Source organism: Anneissia japonica, unplaced genomic scaffold (assembly GCF_011630105.1).
Source record: "Anneissia japonica isolate Jap-2015-1 unplaced genomic scaffold, ASM1163010v1 scaffold287819_len434453_cov191, whole genome shotgun sequence".
Taxonomy (NCBI): Eukaryota; Metazoa; Echinodermata; class Crinoidea; order Comatulida; family Comatulidae; genus Anneissia; species Anneissia japonica.
In genome coordinates, this window is record NW_022713610.1 from 167,640 (window position 1) to 189,607 (window position 21,968).

Below are 21,968 nucleotides of genomic sequence, written 5' to 3' on the forward strand. Positions count from 1 at the left end.
GAAAGACGTTATGCCAGAGTATATATACAGTATATATATATATATATATATATATATATATAGGATATATATATATGTATATATATACATACATACATATATATAGGATATATATGTATATATATATATATACATATACGTTTCAACAAGGTCTGAAAGCAATCGACTTTTAGACGAGTCGGGGTGTGAACAAATCATGCTCAATTCGCATTGGTGTCCCTCTTTTACTTCACTCAATGTGACTGCCTAGCGTTTCACAGAGGACAATCTGCACGGTACTACAGGTTGATCATTTATATATTTCAGCTCTATAAAACAACAAACAATTCTGTTGAGAATGTTTACCTTGCCTACCTTTGTGCTGTTAAAATGTATTTACAGTGGTTTCGATTCCCGGTGTTTCTCAATTATGCTTGCTATTATTATGCTATTATGAGTCGTCGGTAAATTTCACGCACGCACCTATAAACAGTTTTGTTCATTACCGGTAATATTTACCAAGTGTCAACAACTTAAACCGACTGTATAAGATAATCAAAGGACCTTTGAACCTTAATTTAAATGTTCCTTGAACCAGAGAACTGGTTCATTGTCAATGCCGTAGCCAGGATTTTCAGACTGTATGTTGGACAATATCAGGGTAGATCCACTTTAGTGACGTACGTATACATTTAAATAATGTGGACCCATTTTCTTAAAAGTTATCCCTTAACACAAAAATATGAATAATCTGTACCAAATTTCTTTAAAATTGACCCATTTTATGCAATATATGTGAAATCTGGACCCATTTTCTTAAAAGTTGTCCCATTTAACACAAAAATATGAATAATCTGGACCCATTTTTAAAAATGTGGACCATAGGAAAGTTGTGTGGGACTGTCCTAACTGTCCCAGTAGCAGTGGCGTATCCAAGGGGGACGCACACGCTCCCCCCCCCCCCCACAAAAAGCTCTTTTCGATGTTGTCGGTTGTATTTCTGTGTCAACTGTCGTTTTTTGTGTCTACAATAGGCCTATAATAAGCACGCAGGCTCGTAGAAGGAGGAGATCGTGCAATAAAATCATTCAATTCGGGTTTTCCCCCAATTAAAATGAATCCTCATGATTATCGGCGCTTCCGCATTCCGTTGCAGAGGCGGATCTAGGAATACAATGCTCGAGAAGCTAGAGATTTATAATAGATATTTAACTTTATATTCTTATCATTTTTTTGTTGTGTTTAATTTTGCCTTTCATTGAATTTAGTTTTGGATGAGTTCTTGCGATGGGGGATGGGAGTTCTCGGCATTACGGATTGCGTGCTTTGGTCGCTTTCAGGAGCCTGAAGATGATTGAGGTGTCTGTTTGGGGCACTGGGCTAGGTTCTCAGTCACTCATCGAGGCTTTGTCGGATTTTTGTCTACATGGTGTCTCACATGAATTCATTTATTGATCTTTTTTTTTTCTGCATATCGTCATCTCTTGGATGCACCGCCCATGCGGTTGTGTGCCGCTGTTACAAAAAGTGCCATTCCAAATAAATAATTATTATTAAAACGGAACAACTTAAGCTCTAGCAGACAAATTTTGTCCTAAAGGCATAATGATAGTTCCATTTTATGGTCTCAAGATTCAGTCTGTCTAGCACGCGTAAATCACTATAAAAGGGTAGTGCACGTGTTTTTGCAACTCAGATTTATTTGAACATAAAATAAAGTTCCCGAGTATTTGACGCTCATTATGGAGTCCACAGTTTTACCCTCTAAAATTTCTTGGACAGTGTTTCAGACGGGTAAACCAAAAATCTGATTGCATAATTGAACAATAAATGAACAGCCATACGCACACTATTGTTTATTTGCAAAAAGAAAACAAAATCAAACTTTAATGATTTATGTACAATGTTTTATTATGATTTGAGAAGCTGCATCAAATATGAATTCCCTCCTACCTAACAATATATCTGGTACCTGTGTAATATGTGAAACGTAACTTTCTTTGCAGAATGAAATTGGCATCTGTAAATATTTAATACGAGGTTACAGAGTTTGATACTTCAAAAAGGAGGTGCTGAGTTAAAAGTATGTACTCATGTATGATTCATAACAAATGTGGCAACTGTAGTACTCAAAATACAGCAATTATTGAAATGCACTAATTTAAAAGATATTCTTTTGTTGAATAAACAATTCATTTCCATAAAATCAGAGTTTGTATCTTCACACTAGCAAGGAAGAAATACACCCAGCAGTGTAATCAAGGCCAGAATTGAAACTATGGTTAAAAAAAGTTTTGCAGAACTGAATGTCTAATAACAGAACAATATTAATTATTTATTATGGTTGTTGACTATCTTTCAATAAATACTTCCAAGGTATTAGAAAAAAATGCTAGTCTGCGCCTCCACTTTAAACAGTCACTCTGAACTTTCCTACTTTTCAGAAATACTGTATTAAAATATTTAATAGGAAATCTTACAGTAATAACTCAAAACTGTGACTGTACAAATAAAATTCAAAAATCTTATCCCATTGTCGTGTGTAACAAAATGGTTTTCCTCCAACAAAATTGTATATCCATATAATATATATTGTATAATTGTATATTGTATATCCATACCTAAATTATTGAGGGTTGTTTTAATATTTATTATTTTATTAAATCCAAGTCATTTTTACAATAATTATGAATTTTGCACAGTTCAGAATGTAGGGAAAATGCTGAGACAAAAAAACGTACAGCCATCCATGTATGGAAGGAAGGATGACACTGCTGAATCGTGTCAACCAGCTTAACACTTCAAATGAAGTTTCGATATCAAACGTATTTTAAGAAATTTTTTTGAGAACTGAACATAAAATGAAAAAGTATACATTTGATAGTATGAAATATTCAGGTTATTACAGTAAATGTAATTGGTCATTGTGGGCTTCGATAGTTTTTTTTTTTTTTAAATTTTTATCACATAATGGAGTTATTTCATGTCTAGTCATCTGCAACAGCCATTTCATCGCCTTCATCCTCATCACCACTGACTTCCTGGTTCTGCTGCTCTAACTGTTGCATCTGTTTCTCTAGCTCCAATTCTTCAACGTCAGTGACCACACGAGGCTACAAAAACAAAAAAAAGTTGATTTGCTTCATTTACTAGCTTTTAATATTGCAGCGGCATATCTATAGGTGCAGGAGACCGCACATCCTCCCAAAAAAAACCCTTGTGCTCCCCAGTTATCCTTCTCACTGAAAATGTCCAAATAAAAAGAAAATCATGCTGAAGCTATAGTTAAAAATCACCGCATATCACGCTATTTTGCGAGTTAGCTACCCCTACTTGATTATTGATTCCCACTCTACCATTGTGCCCCAGCAGTCACCCCCCTCCATTTCAAGACTCTTAGAAACACCACTGTATTATTGGTCACAAAGAGCTAAAATAAATAAAATATCAGAACATTGACACATTTCACATTATTTACTCAAAAAATTACAGAAAGACCAGTTACAGTAGTTACATTCCGTAGCCCAGAGGCCAAATTATTTGCAACTTTTGCAGACTAAAACCAAAAATAATTATTAGACTATCAATCATACAAAAAGTTGAGCTGGTATTGTCATTATTGAGAGACTTACCGCCATTTGTATGTTGAACATCCCACGATTTCCTTCTATACTCTCTTTGATTGAATCAATGGCTTTTTGTAACAATGTCAGACCTTCCGTCTTCTCAAGTGTTGATGTCGTAACAACATACTGTGGTGGTGCTATTAAGTTTATCTGAAAAAAATAATTAAACCGGAAAAAACTGATAAGAAATTACCAAGGATGGCTGGTAGACAAGTGAAAATTAGTATGCATAAAAGTAAAAGAAAAAAAAGTTGAGCCTTACATGCTTTGAACAAACTATCAAGATTTAGTGACAACATTTTAACGAGTTTAAATACCTTTATTGGCATATCTTCAGTTGAGTGCTCCAATCCTTTTAAGAGGGCGCCCTTGATAGCATCAATACCCTCATAGCCATAGCATGATACTTCTACATCTGCATGAGAAATATAAAAACATCAAATTATTATGTACAAACTGTCAATCAAGACAAACTGGGACCTTTTTACACAATACATAACATTTACACACTATTACTCACAATTAAACTACAAATTTAATAACATTTGTTTGGTTAATTTCACCAAGTATGTCATGGTGTGTTAATTAATTAAAAATTAAAAAAATAAAACAGTAAAGATAAAATATGATTTATATCTGATTTTGATATACTGAACACGAAGATGTATTATATTTATAGATATGAAAGTGTGGGCTTCCTGCTGCTGCTGAATAAAAAAAAATTGTTTTAAAGACTTACCAGCACGGATTTTGACTGCCTGCGGTGTGAGTCTGCGTTTTATTTGTGTCATTAGACAAGAGAAAGTTTCTTCATCCAAATTACATTCATCAAGTACAGAGGGATCACTAAAAACAAAACATATTGCAAGAATAATAAACATTAATAAAAATCATATTATTAACAATAATTAACATAATAAAAACATTAAAAAAAAGATTTTAATGTAATAAATTGGCATTGTTGAAGAAATTGTATCAATATAATATATACCATAAAAGTAAATTTTGAAAACAATATGATGTTCAGGTAATAAAATACTACTCATACTTAATCAGGAAGTTATCTGAGACTATTACACAGATCAAATAATAATGAAAAATGATTATTAAATATTTCAAACATCACTGACCTTACACTGTTCTTGAACACTTCATGAGCCCCATACCCTGGCCTGTTAAGTTTCTTATCAAAGTACCAAGCCGTTTTTGTGTACAATGCCTCCAATTGGCTATCACTCTCATATTTCATAATCTCCCCTACGTGTCGTAATATTTGATTCACCTATAAAAAATAAAAATTTAAGAAAAAAATATGTTCTTTATTCTTTTCTCATCCACCTTCTGCGCTGCACTGTGGTTCCTGTGGGCCCAAGGGGCCAGAATTCCTGATTTTCAATTTGAATGATGACCAATAAAGAATTATTTAAAAAATGCAGTTTATAAATAAATAAATGCAAGTCTGAAATTATAAGTATCCACTCACAGCTTTAGCTTTTGCAAACTTTTCTTCACATTTAGCAATTTCTTCTTGTGAGACTCTTCTTTTAGAAAGATCAATATAACCTGCAAAAATAGCACCATCAAATTTTTAAATGCATTAAAATAATGATTATATTTCTATTAACATAACCACATGCATTTGGCAATATTTATTTGTCACTAATATAGTGAGTACACTTAAAATTGTACGTTATATTATTATTCCATTAAGGGCCAAAATGGCTTAGACAAGATATTTCAATATACCATAATATGTTGTATATGGTACTAACAGCAGTGAATAGGTTGATGTAACAGATGCAACATATATCATTATAAATTAAATTTATATTAAACACATAACATATTTAAAGTAAAATTTTAATAAAAATATAATTTTCATTATCAATCAACTCTACAAATTATACAAAGATAAAATATTTAAACAATAAGCTATCTGAAAAAATTTGAGTAGGTCTCCTGCATTAAATCATAATTTACAATTTAGTACCTTTATCTTTGTCTACCCTGATAACAACCACACATTCATTTTTGCCAACACGGATTAGTTTGTTGATGGACCGAATACGTCGTCTTGAAAGCTCACTGAGGAGAATCATGCCCTCAATATTGTTGTATTCTAGAAGATTTACATATGCCCCCATCTCAGCTATGGATGTGACAGTTACCATGACAACATCTTCCACTTCAGGGAAGTGGTTCTCGTAGAAACGGCAGGAAATTGGCATGATGATGCCTAGATTCTGTAAGAAACATTGTTTGAATTGGATATTTTATTAATAAGTTAACATGTTTTTAAGGCCACGGGAATGAAAGTTGTAGGTTTGCGTCCACCGCCCGCATGCCTATAAAGCTACCGCACGAAAATTTTCATTATTTTGAAAAGTTCATTATTTTGAAAAAAATATATACTTCGTTTTAAAAAACAGACTTTCTAAGTCGTAAACAGACAGAAAAACGATCTATTCATCACTGATCACTCGTCGCGAACACCGAGAGAAGGCAGGCCTGGCCACATCTCACCATGATCGCCGATCACTGCTGAGGTCATTTACGGGTCAAATCGATCTCTCTGACCAATAGGAAATCTCGTATGTTTAAAGAGGTCTTAAATGTAGAAAAGGATCTGTTTTATAGGCTAGTGTACATTTATGACTGTAAGCATTCTTGGGAATAAATGTAAAATTACCAATGACGCGGCTTGTGACAGCATTTATAAAAAAAATAATGAAAAATGAAAAAATGCCTCATGTGTTTTCAAAATTTTTCGGACGCAAACCTACAACTTTCATTCTCGTGGCCTAATATAAAATAATGGATAGAGAAACATTAATTATCAGTTTTACAGCAATTTTACAGGCCCTAGGCTAGGCTGCTCCATTCCCAGTGAGTGTTGTTAAATTTTAATATTATTATTATCATATTTTTATTTCAATCACCAGCTGCATAAAATTCTTGATTAAGTTTAAGTCTAGCTTACTCACTTTTGCAATTAGATGCGGCAAATGCAAAATGAACTAGCCGACAGATCTAAATATTAATACTTTATAAAATAGCTTAGGCCTAGGCTAGGTGGAGTTGTCAGCGGATCTGACAGTGGGTCGCCGGCCGACAATTTAGCCTAGGCCTAGCCTAACTAGGCTTCCTAGGCCGCCTTTATATATTATAAACTACATCCTAACTACAAGCTGGTGAGCGTATTTTAGATGAATGCTCTTTACAACCATCTAATTATTAACAAATAAACTACACTGATATGTATATAAATATACTTTATGAATGTAAAACACATGAATGTACCTTAAATCACAACAAATTAACGCGAACTAAGACTATCAATTTAATTCCCGTATATCAAAGTTGCATCAGCGGTACGAACACATGGATATTGCCTTGAGTAAAATTCTGTGGGACTGGCGGCTCAACACGACTGGCAATATAAACAGTAAATAATTGACGTTGAATTTATTTGGTATTATAATAATATTTTATTAAACTTATGGTGTGGTTATTGAAAAATTGTTGCTCTTGAAATGTAGGACTCATATATACGATCAGAAAACACGTACTAAATAAATTAAAGTAGGCCTAAGCGTCAAAAAGTAGTTTCTTCATTTCCTGTTTTACCACACCATCATACTTTTGTGGAAAGAAAAATTCCTGCTCTTGTAAATGTACAGTAATTTTGAGTTTGTATTATCTATATTTATTGACATTTTTTGATATGTATTTAAATAAAAGACATTGTATTGTTCTTTGTAATGTTTTAAATCAATACTTATTAAAAATAATCAATTTTTAATATATAAAAATTGAAATTAGTGTGGACCAACACGATCTGATTCTTTTAACAATTCGTAACTTTTCGGAATTTATTGGAAAAATGTGGCCAGGGAAAAACGTACCAAATATTATAACTGATTATAATATAATAATAATAGCGAGAGTGGAATCCTAGAAGTATTTGTTCAAGGCCTACCACCTAAGGTTGGTATCATATGGAGTGTGAATTTTGTAGTTTCCACTTTTTTAATGTTCTGAATTTTTAAGGAAATTAGCGTGCTCTTCTTATTCCTTTGCTGCCACAAACAAGTGTGGATGTATAGGCTTCAGGGTAGGCTAGCTAGGCCGGTAGGCCTAGCCTAGACTTAACTCAGGCCTTTAAAAAAGTAGAGAAGGCCTCATTCATAGGTTGGCAAGGCCTAGGCCGCCTGCCTACCTAAGGCTAAGACCTTCTCTTCTTTCTACTTCATTTATTAGCAGGAATCAAACGTCTGGATGTATTTCCAAGAAAAGTGAGTGAGTTTGTTTGTACACATGTGCAATTCTGTGAAGTTTTTAATTGCGCGGAGGATACCTAAAAATTAAAATATTCGGCTCAAATTTTGCGCGGAAATTCGCTAGAAAACTAGGTGCGCGGAATCGTATTTGCTGCATAATTACATTCGTTCATATTAAGATTTGGTAAAAACCCTAATTTTCAGGAAAATTTGTGCGGAAATCAGCCCTTATTTTCTGAAATGCGTTGACGTATTTTTTGGCCAAATTTTTGTGCGGTGAGTAGATTCCCCACACAGGCCATACTATACAGTCTGGCACGTGTGGTGTGGTGTGTTTAAACGCCCAAAATGTAAAATGTAAAAATAAATATTAATTTTAAAAAAGGGCGAGTAAATTTTTTCTTTACAGAGAAGGATGCAACAGCTTTCTAAAGGCCTCAATCTCAGTAGGACAACCAGTCAACTCGCCACCTATAAGATCCTGACAAACTTTCCTCCTGACAAACTTTCCTCCTGATAAACTTTCCCCTTGACTATACACAGTCACACCCTCCAAACTTTCCCCTCCCCCTCAACTGTCTCTTATACACATCTAGATGTGTCAAATAAAATAAAAAAAGAAAACTTGCCGACCAATATTTAACAAACTTGTAAGCCTAAGATCTTGTTGACATGTTCATGGTCAGATGATAATTAGAGTCCATCTCATTAATGAAACCAAACCTCTGGTTTAAAACATTTCATCTGCCAGTGTCAGAGAGGTGCAGTACAGAAGCTTGTCCATAATGTTCTCCAATTCAACTTTGTACTGTTTCCAGATTATAGTAAGGACGGCGTGGGGAATATATTCGGAAAATAAGGGCCGATTTTGCTGCAAATTAGTCTTTGACCAAATCTTAATATAACCAATGCAATTATGTAGCAATTACGATCCTGTGCACCTATTTTTCTGGTGATTTTTTATGCAAATTTGAGCTAATTTTTTAGATATCCTCTGCGCAATTAAAAAACTTTACAGTAAGGTACTGCTTTGCATATCATTGAATAATAGACCTACCATTATTTTTTGGTAATGTTGTACTGTAATATTTTCTACTTTCATGTTATTTTTTTCAGAATATCTTTGAATAATGTTTGGTACATCTACATCTGGATTTGGGAGTGGCGGTAGCTCATTGTTTGCTTCATCAGCAGCAGCCGGCAACCACAATCCAATGAAAGACATTGAAGTGACCACTCCACCCGATGACAGCATCAGTGTCATTAAATTTAGCCCGCCGACCATTCCCAACACATTCTTAATTGCAGGTTCATGGGATAATAATGTATGTTTTTTTGTGAACTTGTTATGGTCAAATTTCTCAAAACATCATTTTTCATTAGCAAACATAGCAGCATTTATATAATAATTGATATAATATTTTTACTCATTCTGAAGTATAAAACAGTTTGGGGCATCAAATTTAATCAATATATTTCATACCCAGTTTTTTATCCAGGGCATAAATGAGTAAACAAAATTGTATATTTAAAGATGATTTTTGTTAATCTGAGTCATCAAAATGATATCATTTTTTTTGTGATTTTAATCATATGATGATATTTTTCAGAATGCTTGCATTAAAATAACAATACAGTAAAACGTCCATTTTACAAATGTCAATTTTACGATTAGTCAATTTTACGAATGGTCTTTGCCCCTGATGACGTCATCATCAACCAATTATTAACATAAAAAAAAGTCTGATTGTGCACATTTTACAAAGTTATAATGTATATTTTTCCTTAATAAAATCAAGTTTGTTGTATTTATTTATTAAAGTTTGATCTTTTCTTCCATTTCTGGTATAATAATCACTATATTAATGTAATAAACCTAACCAGAACAACGAACTACCAATGCAAGTGTTTTTGAATTGAGCGCACATGTTTACGATGACGAACTAGAGTGTTGGGGTCAACATCGTGAAAGCTAGATATGATCTCGAAATGTATGTAAACAACACAATTCGGTGATCTAACAACTAGAAAGAACACGATAGAAAGGTCCATAAAACACAGATGTTTGAATAAGAGTTAAAATAATATTTTGTCAAGTGGAAGAAAGCCAACGATTAAAATAATTTGATTTTTATCGAAGGTAAATTCAGCTAGGCTCTAGCGCGGTAGATCACATTGCTGCACTGTCAGTTTGTGCGAGACCTGGCCGCCGTCAGCCTATCGGCGCTCAATGGCAGGGGATAACTAGGCCTAGGTATTGGAAACTGACACTCGATCTAGTTCACAAATTTTTCAAATTACGAACACCCCTTGGTAACAAGGGGTACGTAAAATGGACGGTTTACTGTACTTTTGATTTCAGGTTCGTTGTTGGGAGATACAACAGACTACTGGACAGACAGTACCAAAGGCTCAGCAGACACATGCAGGACCTGTACTTGATGTTGCTTGGCATGATGTGAGCAATGTCTTTAGTTATTTTAGTTTATTTATATGCAGGAAATTGTGTTTAATGGAACTGTTATTCTGAAATACAGTATTAAATTAATAAATGAACGAATATCATCTCATGTAAACATGTTGATTTGTGTAATTTGTAGCACAAAGATATTATTGTACCATATGTAAGTATTAATTTCTCCATTCCAGAAATGTGGTTTATATCAGACTGAATGAACATTATTTTATCAATTCTTTTATTTTGCATTTGTTAACATTTATTTTCTTTAGGATGGCACAAAAGTGTTTACAGCTTCTTGTGACAAAACAGCAAAAATGTGGGATCTTGGAAGTAACCAAGCAATTCAAGTTGCACAGGTATTTTGACAGGAGCAATTTTTTTCTCTTTGTAGCTTGGTTGTGGTTATGTTTATGTTTATTTGCCTTCCATTCTTGGGCAAAGAGGGTGGAGCTGAAGTCTAGTTTATGTTTAAAAATTGTAAAATTAGAGTTGGCCAACCTAAAGTTAAATTTCTTGTCTTGTTTATCAGCATGATGCACCTATCAAGTCCATCCACTGGATCAAAGCTCCACAGTACACCTGCGTCATGACAGGTAGCTGGGATAAAACACTTAAGGTGAGTTCATTCCCTAGATATAGAGGTGGAAGCAGTGGTGTTTTTACCTATCAAAATGTGAACAAAATACCAGCTTTTAGTATGATTATGACAAAATTTTCTCACTCACTTTAAGAAACCAAACCAACAGCTGTTTAACAGTATTCAATTATTTATTTAAAAACTTGTATAGTATAATTATGTTGTTATATCTTAAGTATGGTGCTAAGCCTCTTACTGGCTGGTCTTTTTTATAATGGACTGGCAGATATTGGTATTTTAACTTTTTCCTTCAAATGGTAACCCTAATCATTGTCAGACATCTATGAAACATGCACAAACAATTGCAAAGTAAACTAAAAATAGTTAAAAATATATAATATAAATAAAGTACAGTATGACATTATGCAGCAGGGTTCTCACTACACAGGTTTGGTGGCCGGGCCTGTCCGCAGTGGAAAAAACAACGTAGGCTAACAAAATATTTTCTGTTTAACACTTCTAGAGTAAGGAGTTGTTCATTAACAACTCGCTTGCTAGACAATGAACATGCTTGTATACATTAGATAAGAAAAAGATATCAATTAATTTTAATTTGAAACCCTTCTACTACTATCATTTCTGATGATGACATAATTAATGTTGAAATATTGAATCCCAACACAATGGCGTGCATTTCGATACTTGGAGTATGTATTATACTGTCAACTACTTCTAGGCATAGGCGTAGTAGGCTTTTTATCGAGCAACACAAAATCGAATCATCGACGGCAAATCAACGCACATGGGGAAACCCTGTATTGGTCATATGAATTTTTTTTAAACCAAGTTTACGGCTCAACCACGGATGTTTGACATTCATAAATAGGTGTTGAATTAATTTTACTGTTTGTCAATAAATGTAATTTAAGTTGTTATGTATTTTATCTTTAAATATATTACTGAATCACAATGTGTTAACTTTTCAAAAAAAGTGATACAGCAATGAATTGAAAATAGGCCTAATTTTATTCTTTTCACTCTACTCGGTCGCCGACCTGAACTCCTAAATGCTGGTGAGAACCCTGTGCAATCATGTATTTATTATGAATCAATTGGTTTTTCAGTTTTGGGATACAAGAACGCCTCAGCCAATAATGACCCTTCAACTTCCAGAACGGTGCTACTGTGCTGATGTAGTAAGTATCAATTGTTTCCTTCCAAAATCCATAATTTTTTTTTAATGTTTATATTATTACTGTTAACTATTTAAAAAAATATATATATATTTTTTAATTTAAAGCAACTAAAAAAAAATGTGTATATATTTACTTAAATATTACATTACAATCCATAAATTTTCTTGTGTTTTTGTTGTTTTCTGTTGTGTTTTTGTTTTTAGATAAGAAATTTAGTAACCTGGCATTCAATTTAAGTGGGTGATTTGTTTCTTGTATTTTTAGAAGTGGATACACTGATTTTGTATATATATTTTGTGTGACAAATAAAATAATTTTTTGTCTTGACTCGATCCACTTACAAAATCTCAATTTTACAGGCTGCAGAGTATCAGAGACACAATCTCAGATGATGATGATGAGATGATGATGAGATGATGATATTATTTTCCCTTTGTCTTGTGTCATATAAATATGTATCACTTTAATATTGAATCAGGTTTTCCCAATGGCTGTGGTTGGTACAGCAGGGAGACATATCTTGATTTATCAGTTGGACAACCAACCTGCTGAGTTCAAGCGAATGGAATCACCTCTCAAATATCAGGTAGGAATTTTGCTCTTATTTATCAACGTAGAAAATTACACTGACAATAGAAAATTACTTGTAAGTAACAATGATGATTCGATCCAGTAATTCCTTTTTTTTAAACCTGATTCTTGCTACTGTTCATTAGTATTTTAATCCCATTATTTTAGTTGTGTAACAGAAAGTACTAAATCTTACAAACTCCAGTGAAATATAATACAAATAAAATAATAACCTGTTTCAAATTTCAGGCTGAGTTCTTATATTGGGGAGGGGGGTTCTAATTTCCAAAATGTGGCCTGTACCGCTTAAGTATGTAAATATGTTTTTGGTTTCCATAGCATCGTTGCGTATCAATATTTAAAGACATGAAGAAAAACACACCTGTTGGCTTTGCACTGGGAAGCATTGAAGGCCGAGTTGCCATCCAGTTTGTCCAAGCTGCAAATCCGTAAGTTTATATTGTTTTTGCATTATTTATACTGAGTGAAATGCTGTTCCCAAGTTTAGTAAAGCATTCACAATTCAAATACAGTACAGTATGAAATTACTATGTTAAAAATTACAAAATGACATGGTTGACTGAATCTCAAAAAGTCTATGTAACAGTGCACCATATAAAAACAATAATTTAAGTTGTAGCAGCATGATAATCCATAAAATCATGTAGTAGCAACAATATTTTTAATTGTTAAATTTCAAATGTGATTAAAGTAAAGAGTTTACTCAGGGTGGCTTAAAAACTGAAATTTACAGTACAGTTTTTTTCAGATATTACTTTGCCCATTGATTGCATACTTGGTATGTTTGATAGTATTTTGTTATTTTATTCTTACATTTTCAGGAAAAATAATTTTACATTTAAATGTCATCGTAGCAATGGATCAGCTTCATATCAGGATATTTATGCGGTATGTTTTATTATTGTTATTTTTTATTTTATTATTATTATTATTATTATTATTATATTATTACTATGAGCATTTTATTTTTGTTTTTTATTTTATTTCTATTTGTTTATAATAATATTGTTATTGTTGTTATTGATATAGTTACTATGATTATCATAATAAATATTATTTTATTATACTACTTTTAATATGATACCATTTAGCATGCATCCCATGCAATATTTTATCTCTTGTGAATTGTGTACAGTATTGGTTTTAGAAGACTAGTGTAGGAAGTAATAAGCTTGATAGGACACTCTCCTATATTGTTTTGAAACATTTAAACCATTTTGAATATTAATAATATAACAATTTTCATTAAATTAAATATTTTTTGTTATGATACAGTAGTACAGTACTAGAGTTATTATTATGCCTCCAGGTGAATTCCATTGCTTTCCATCCGGAGCATGGCACTCTGGCAACAGCAGGGTCTGATGGAATGTTCAGTTTCTGGGATAAAGATGCACGCACCAAACTGAAGACATCAGATCAAATGCTTCAACCAATCATAAGCTGTGACTTTAATGCTCAGGGTAACATATTTGGTTATGCTGTAGGCTATGATTGGTCAAAGGTTAGAACCAAATCAGTTTCAGTTTTTAATGATCTGTTAAAGTCCCATTCCCAGCAAAATTTCACTAAAAAAAGAGTTTTTTCAGAAAAAAAATGCATATGTATTACTCTGATTATTATAAATTATAAACCATGGAAAAATATTGGCATAAATTTTAGATGTACGAAAAAGAATTTTAAAAAATGAGAAATAGAGACTATTTCTCGACAACTTCTTTGTTACTAGGCAAATTTAGAGGTTGTAGATACAATCCGCTGGAATACTCTCATTTTTGTGTATACTTTATGCAGTCAATAAAGTGCGCCCTCTCTAATGAGATTAATTTTTGTACTTTGCATCTGGCACACTGCGGTCGATCGAGAAGGCCTGAGATATGTTTGTTCAATTGTCAAAATCTTGGTCAGAATCATTTTTTAACAAATTTGAAATAATTCCAGTGAAATATTATATTTCACAAGTGTCAATACTAGCAACAGAAAATATGTCGGCCGTTTTTATATCAGATAACAGAACCTAAATCAAGTAAGGCTAGGCCTAGCCTAGCAGTGTTGTATAGGCTAATGTTTCCGGCGCCTAATATATTTCTTCGCAGACCTATCGCAAACAAACATAAAAAATTCATCCACGTTTATTTTTTGTGTGCAACACGAAAAGTCAAATTTCAGTCTTATTTTACATTTTGTTAGGAATGTCTAAATTCACTTAAACTAGCAATTTTGTATTATATATATAAATCTGTATATAACATACTGTATATAAAAATCAGATTTTTCTTAACAACTGATATTTTGCCAGGAATGGGGCTTTACACATATTTTTATTGCTATGAGATTTTAAATGACAAATTTTCACAATGGAGGTTGACTTTCCTAAATGGAAGAGTAAATACCACAATGAAAGCCATTTTACAACATTGGAAAGTGTTTCATCATAATAATTGTCATCATAATGTAGACTAAAATTGTTTACAGAGTAAATATTTTTTTGTTTAATTGTGTTACAGGGACATGACTTTTATGACAGTAAGAAAAAGAACTGCATCTTCCTGCGAGGGAATGCAACAGATGAACTACGACCAAGAAACAGGAAAAAATAGATTCCAATAATTTTTTGTACTTTTTTTGTTTATAACAAAGGCTCATTGTAAATGTAAATACTGCCCTCATCTCTTTTGTGTCTCCTGTATGTTAATGAATAATCTTTAGTTTGTGTAAATGGAAGATGACGCAAACGACAGTAATGAATTTAGTAAACAGAAAAAGAAAGAAAACGAAACGTATGAGAAAGTTCAGTGGCAACTAAAATCATTATTCATGCAAAAATACGGGAAAACATTTTTTCATGGAGTAGCTTGATGGATCTTTTTTTTCCCCCAATTTCAGTGTGTATACTATCGCCATGTGGCTGAAATAGTTTTCTACTGAACAAGTCACCAGTTTATTATAGAATAACTAAAGAATAAAGAAATTAATTATTACTTTTTTCTGAACTAGGAGATGTTATAACAATGGTAAGTGGGAACATAGTCTCTGGAATATAGAAAATCAAATATAATACAGATATAATTAAATCCTCACCAAATTTATTGTTGTTGATTTTCATTTAACAAATCACTAGAATCATAATTTATATCATTCATTCAATCCCATAAACCCTGGCTGAGGTTGTTGGGGCCCTAATGATGATGTCTTGACAATCTCGCCACTGGTCACGGTCATGCGCTACCTTCTGGGGGGGTCTGGCATTATTTATGTAAGGTTGTAAAAAGATGGTTGAATATAATGTAAAAATGTGTTGAATATCATACAAAAAGATATAACTAAACTTGTTGTAGCTAGTGTGTGCCGAGTTCTGAATATTTGGACTGTTCTGCTATGCCGAGCATCTTGGAAATAGTTGCGAAAGCTCCGCATAACCACCACGTAAACGTACGTAAAACATGCGTTTGTGGGCAACGTGTGTTTGTAGGACAAGCGCGTATTCTGGCCTTGTTATGATTGGTCAGTTGTTAAATTTATTGAAAGTCCAGACTGGTCCATTCTATTGCTCTCCATATTTCAGCCGTTTCTGGAGATAAGTTAAATCCCGTATTCGACTTGCATGCTTTAATGTGTCCACATTAATGAATTATTGCACTACTGGCGAAATAAGTGAATTATTTTTAAGTTGAATTTCCATCAAATATTTATCTCAAGTTAATTCTGTTAACCTTCAATGTCAGATATGTTTTTTTGAGGATTTGTATTATTGATAATGTTCTGTTGACATAATTTGAATTCCAAAATTAAGAATTAATTTATATGACATAACATTAGTAATTCTAGTATGGATAAGTTGATATCGGAAATTGTTACTCAATGTAAATTAAATGATTATTTCAACCCATAAACTAAATAATATCGCTGATTAAGTAACAATAAACTTGTAAAAATTTGTAGATCATCACAAATGTACAAAAGTATTCAGAACAATTAATGATTTGGAACCGTAACCTGCATTAGAGAACAATAGGGAATTTTCGCAAGTTTATGTAAACTATAATGAACACAGTTACGTCATCAAATTTTTAGACAACCATTACCCTATTATAGTAGCATATGTCACAAAACGTAGGCGATTCGTGCCTTTTGCTTGAATCAAAGATCATATTTAGCTGCTACAGCATATCGTCAGGAATGTTTTAGGCACGAACGAACGACCATAATGATAAAGACGTACTGTATTCGTTATCGTATTCGTTATCGTTTTCGTAAGGTTGCAAAATCTCACTAATATAGAATCTGGGACTATTGGCTACACAGTGTATCTACTTGCTACTGTAAAATGTGGTTCCAGTGGCACAACCATGCGCTAATTAAATATTGTATGATTGTATTCATCTTCCTACCTTTTAATAAATGTACACATAAATTCATCATTGGCTTTCATGCAGCGCCAGATTTGTACTGTGCCTGCACTTACGGTAGGCACGACATCACGTATATTGACGGTTAATATTTAGAAACTTGCATAATGGTGTTGATATCTCTATTTTATGCATTTTCCCCACTTCTGTACTACTTCTGTACTTATTAATTAATATTAAAACACCATTGAGGCTGTATGTTCTGGCAAATTGATAATTATTGCTAACAAATGTACAAATAAATAAAGGAGATAAAGAAACAGTTTGTGTTTATTTCATCGCTGTTATCACAACAGAAAGACTGTATCTGTCATACTGTTGCAATAGGTATTTTGTGATGCAGCGCCGGTATCTACTTGCGAAGTCCTAAACTGAAGTCAGATCGCCTGCATCAATTTCCTTTGAATTTCAGCATTATGTTCTGCCTTTGATTATATCAGACTGTGAACACATTTTATTCTCCAGGATACAAGTTTTTTTTTTTTTTCTTCTAGACGGTATGTTTCTAATCATTCGCAGAGTAAAGCCGGACACTCACTGCGTCGCACGACGAATCCACATTTGCTTCTGGCGAGCGATAGACGACGCAATGCCGTCTGCTGATTGTCAGTGGCAATCTGAACGGATCCTCATTAAAAAGACGATCTGTTGGGTCCACGTCTTCGTGTGCGTTCTTCATCGCGTTGCCGTCGCACGCAGTGAGTAACCGGCTTAAAAGAAATTGAAACCTGTTACTTCAACCAGGACACTACTGGTCTTAGTGAATTTGCATTTGATAGGCCTGTTAACAACAGAAGCTCTTAAAATAGCATCCTAACTGCTATGGAAAAACTTAGACAGGCCTAAGTTTTCTTTTTTATTTATTTTTTTCTTTTTTTAATTTTTTTTTTTAATAAAAAGCTGCTCGAAAATACTGATTAATATATTACTGTATCAAGTACAAAGCAGTCGCTTTAGTATAAGATTCCAGTTTCACCAGCAGGTTTACTACTTAGTTAATAATTTGATCACAACAGATTCGTGTATATAAAGTAATTTTTCATTTATTTTAATGATTTTTAGTTATTGGGGTGAAACAGGCCTCAGCTTACATAATGTCGATTAGCTAGTCAACAAATTTCCAGACACATCAACAATATTGCATAGAAATAAAACTTTTTTAAGTATAAAATCGTTTTAATTAACTCAGATTATGAATATGACTATTATGATTGTGGTACATATTTATGATATTTATTAGAATCAAAATAGGCGGCCTGTCTTTCATACAGGGTCTCACCCCGTCAGATGAGCCTGACCCATCTGTGGTTTGCGGAAACATGACCCTGTCTATTATTACCCATACCACCCGATACACCTCAAATCTTAACTACACCCCTACCAATCAAAATGTAAATACTACCGTCGCCAGTGAACATAATTTACCCATAATCATTGAAGTGTATTTAATAAATAATAATAATAAAAATATTATAATAATAATAGGCCTAATAATAATTTAAGGATTAAAACGTTTGAGACATACCGTATGTTGCCTTTGATATTAATTACGAAACTGATAAAGCTAGATCGTCTGCATCAATTTCCTTAGAATCTGTTTAACATTTGCTTCGAGATGATGGTTAAAATACGATTAGCACAATAGCATTTTAACCAACCATTTCTTATTGAATATTATACGAATTAAAACGTATAATTTTGCCTAGTAACATGGGCCTCTATCAAAGAGGTACCGTATTCGAAATCAGTCGCACCATTCCAAACAGATTTCTAAACAACAAAAAAAATAATATTAACGACTCCACAAATTCTTGTCTGGCGTCACGTCAACTGAGAAGCCACTACTGCCAAATAAGGATCCGAGCCTAATTTTTCGATTTTTATCGATTTATATTTTTACAATTATAGGTATTTTCTGACGAAAGAAGATAGAGATTATTTTTTTCTGATGAAATAAAATATTGTCTCTTGATGTAGAGATATATTCTTACAAAATTTGACATATAAAAGTCGCTCGAACCCCCCACACACCCAGAAACTGAAAATAAGCACACACGATTCGGCAATGAAACTACAGTTGCATGTCTTTCCTCTGCTAACTGAGCCTATTTTAGGCATATGATAATTTCGAAAAGTACAAATATTTATTAAGGTACACGACCTATGCTGCTAAATATATTCAAGATAATAATGTATATACAAAATGTTTATTATAAAAATATTTACAATACGAATGATGTTTACATACTGCCTGCTTTATGAACATCATCGTTTCAATTTTAGCATAAAAATAAGTTTCACGTCACAGACACTTGAAAAATTAGCACTTATCTGTAAATCTTTGCAGCTTCATGTTTTGGTCTCTACAACAAAAACCTTGTGTAATATATCGTATTGATTCAATACACTTGAGACATTCAACTGATTAAATACTCCCTAATATAGAAAACCACTATATAACAATTTATATGTAAAAAAAGTTCAGAAATTTATTGAGTTCATAAACCCTCGTCTTCATGATCAAATGCTTCGTTATGTATACCTATATCGTCATCATCATACGGTTCGTATATTACATTATCCACCATCTCTAATGTGTCAGGATCTAATTCTGTATCTGAGATTTGTTCTACCACAGGTTCCTCCACAAACAAACTAGCTCTCTCAACTCTTTCCCTGACGCCATCTTGAGAGATCAACTCTTCTTGCACCTGCCGTATGATGTCAGGTATCGTGCTGTAAAGATGATCGGATCTTGAACTTTCAGGGCGTGTTCTCTTCTTAGATGACCGATGCGCACTATCCCGCGCCCTAGCCCCGGTCTCTGGCCCAACACTCACTTTCTTTGGGCTTGCATATTCTACTTTTCGCTTATGATGGAGGAATAGGGAGTTCAGTGAGGTGCTTCTGAATAATTCTTTGATTCCGCGTAAGGATGGCAGACTATTACTTTTAACCTGTCTGGATGCCGTTTCGCGCTCAAAGCCTATCAACTCGGGAATTTCAACAGATTTACTTGGTCTGCCTTGATGGGCCTGTCCACGTTTGATTGCACTCTGCAGACCACCAAGATCATCATAAATTCGTCTGGTTTTGAATTTGATAGTCATGTAACCAGATGCACGCTGTCTAGAGACAGGTATAACTTCAATTTGCTCCAAGTTTCCAAGACCTTCAACTTCAATAGGACGTCTCAGATGGCTACAGAGGAGAATATAAACATTTATCATCAAAAAAACAAATTATTATTATTATTTTTTTAATTAGTGGACATCAAAATTCACGTACAATACAGTACACTGAACCACAGATCCTATATAGGATAGGTGACTGAACAAACTGTCATTGAGTTTTATTTTCGAAGTAATTTTAAGCGAATACAAAAGACGTACTATACAGGGTCTTCCATAGAATACTAGGAAAGCGAGTTATAGCGCCACCCCACTCTATTTAACAACACAACGATTATTGAAACAGGATAAAATACTTAGTAGCGTTGATTGCCGGTTTCCGTCTTGATTACTATCAAGCATAAATACACAATAAAGGAAAGACCAAACGATCATTCTGACTAATCGATTACTCAACTTATAAAACAGAACAATAAAGCTGGGAGAAACAAAAATCGCACACACCTTGACACAGGTGCAAACTCACTGCCCTTCACAAGCCAAAACCACGGGATAATTTAGTTTTCAAGGAGACCCCTCCCCCTAAAATGATGCAGTACCGTATAGAATATAAATAAAATATGACAATTTAATTATCATAACCATATAATAATTATTATAACGAGCGATACAATTTGTTGTGCCTCTCCATTGTGTTTCCCCAACATATGAATGCATATAGAATTGGTTAAAAAAACTTAACTAAAATCATAGTTGATCAATATTATGACAATTAAATGGGTCGGAGGTAAGGTGGAGCTTGTATATGTTTTATCATGGATGTACTTCCCTAATACTGTACATGTGTTCCCATTATGATGATGGATGAATTGAAAAGGAATAATAAGTCTTAGAAATCATACCGCCTTCGTTTCCAGATGTACACATGTAGTATTAAGCTCACGACTACAATTCCAACAGTTGTAGCAAACAACCCCAATGCAATGGCAAGTGCATTCACTACAATAAAAGTATATAAACAATTAGCTAATACATGTATCATCCAACATAGATTATTGTCGACGTATAATATTGACGGTTAGTTAATTGATTGATTGATTGATTAATTGATTGATTGGTTGATTGATTGATTGATTGATTGACTTACGGATCGATCGATTGAATTAATAAATGTGGTTTGATTGTTAGATAGATAAATTTATTGATTGATTAATTTTCTAGATTGTTTGCACCATATTCATAAATGGTGACCCATCTAGTTTACCAGTCCAGAGGATCCCTTTAAATATATAAAATAATTATGGCGATGACGTTTATGACGATCCGCACACAGTCTACCATCGACAAACATCAGACGGTGCCGCGTCGCCAAGCTTTCACAGAGATATGGCTTCATCGGCCGGCTTCGTACCACAGTCGACGACTAAGTTAATAATAAACTAAACGAGTAGGCCTACAATTACAACTAAATTATTATTAATTCTTACGTGTGACGAGTGTTGATTTTGGGTTAATTTCTGGTTGAGATGTTGGAACCACTGTCCTTTTCGGAAAGAAAGTTGGAAATAGAATCGTGTCGTTTCCGTCAACTACATGAAAAGTAACTTCTACTGCGTCTAAATATTGGGAGGTAATTATACAAAATTAATAAATTGTGGTCTAAAGAGCATCTCGTATTATTATCGATTATAATATTATTACAAGTAGGGGCCTAATAT

General features: G+C 33.3%; 4 protein-coding genes across 8 annotated transcripts in view; 1 reads left to right on the plus strand and 3 right to left on the minus strand.

The window, feature by feature from the left end:
• Positions 1-505, minus strand: part of LOC117108519 (reticulon-4-interacting protein 1 homolog, mitochondrial-like) — a 7,576-nt gene extending 7,071 nt beyond the window's left edge. For 2 of the 4 annotated variants that reach the window (XR_004445379.1, XM_033250549.1), the window contains exon 1: positions 168-320. Coding sequence is in view for 1 of the 4 variants with exons in the window: in XM_033250549.1 (XP_033106440.1) it covers positions 168-198 (31 nt within the window). In the remaining 3 variants the exon portion in view is untranslated. Of the gene's footprint in view, positions 1-167; positions 321-345 lie in introns of those variants that run through there. The other 2 variants (XM_033250550.1, XM_033250551.1) reach the window with 2 other exon arrangements.
• A 1,329-nt stretch (positions 506-1,834) lies between these two features.
• Positions 1,835-7,024, minus strand: LOC117108521 (eukaryotic translation initiation factor 2 subunit 1-like). The gene is made up of 8 exons (XM_033250552.1): positions 6,906-7,024; positions 5,596-5,848; positions 5,089-5,168; positions 4,736-4,887; positions 4,345-4,451; positions 3,923-4,020; positions 3,612-3,755; positions 1,835-3,092 (listed from the first exon to the last, which is right to left on the minus strand). Exons 2-8 carry the CDS (start codon positions 5,831-5,833, stop codon positions 2,967-2,969), a joined length of 945 nt encoding a protein of 314 aa, XP_033106443.1. The 5' UTR covers positions 5,834-5,848; positions 6,906-7,024; the 3' UTR covers positions 1,835-2,966.
• A 444-nt stretch (positions 7,025-7,468) lies between these two features.
• Positions 7,469-17,375, plus strand: LOC117108515 (mRNA export factor-like). Of its 2 annotated transcripts, none has more exons than XM_033250535.1 (11): positions 7,469-7,592; positions 9,002-9,210; positions 10,248-10,343; positions 10,616-10,702; positions 10,876-10,962; positions 12,048-12,119; positions 12,598-12,705; positions 13,029-13,138; positions 13,532-13,598; positions 14,020-14,214; positions 15,218-17,375. In XM_033250535.1, the coding sequence occupies exons 2-11, from the start codon at positions 9,016-9,018 to the stop codon at positions 15,308-15,310; spliced, it is 1,110 nt and encodes a 369-aa protein (XP_033106426.1). In that variant the 5' UTR covers positions 7,469-7,592; positions 9,002-9,015; the 3' UTR covers positions 15,311-17,375. The 2 variants fall into 2 exon arrangements, with proteins under 2 accessions (XP_033106426.1, XP_033106427.1); XM_033250536.1 differs by lacking the exon at positions 7,469-7,592 and adding an exon at positions 7,745-7,900.
• An 899-nt stretch (positions 17,376-18,274) lies between these two features.
• The window catches only part of LOC117108528, a 4,744-nt gene continuing 1,050 nt past the window's right edge, over positions 18,275-21,968 (minus strand). Inside the window, exons 2-4 of the mRNA XM_033250568.1 lie at positions 21,738-21,866; positions 21,153-21,249; positions 18,275-20,320 (exon numbers count right to left, since the gene is read on the minus strand). Of these exons, the coding sequence (XP_033106459.1) occupies positions 19,618-20,320; positions 21,153-21,249; positions 21,738-21,866 (929 nt within the window). The 3' untranslated portion in view covers positions 18,275-19,617. The remainder of the gene's footprint in view (positions 20,321-21,152; positions 21,250-21,737; positions 21,867-21,968) is intronic.

Excerpts from the sequence above, each read along its gene's own strand:
- LOC117108521 (XM_033250552.1), bottom strand. The coding sequence starts at position 5,833 with ATGCCAATTTCCTGCCGTTTCTACGAGAACCACTTCCCTGAAGTGGAA. Across the intron at positions 4,452-4,735 it reads GTGTTCAAGAACAGTGTAAG|TGATCCCTCTGTACTTGATG; the intron begins GTCAGTGATGTT and ends TTTTGTTTTTAG. Across the intron at positions 3,756-3,922 it reads CTGAAGATATGCCAATAAAG|ATAAACTTAATAGCACCACC; the intron begins GTATTTAAACTC and ends TATTTTTTTCAG.
- LOC117108515 (XM_033250535.1), top strand. The coding sequence starts at position 9,016 with ATGTTTGGTACATCTACATCTGGATTTGGGAGTGGCGGTAGCTCATTG. Across the intron at positions 9,211-10,247 it reads CAGGTTCATGGGATAATAAT|GTTCGTTGTTGGGAGATACA; the intron begins GTATGTTTTTTT and ends TTTTGATTTCAG. Across the intron at positions 12,120-12,597 it reads GGTGCTACTGTGCTGATGTA|GTTTTCCCAATGGCTGTGGT; the intron begins GTAAGTATCAAT and ends ATATTGAATCAG.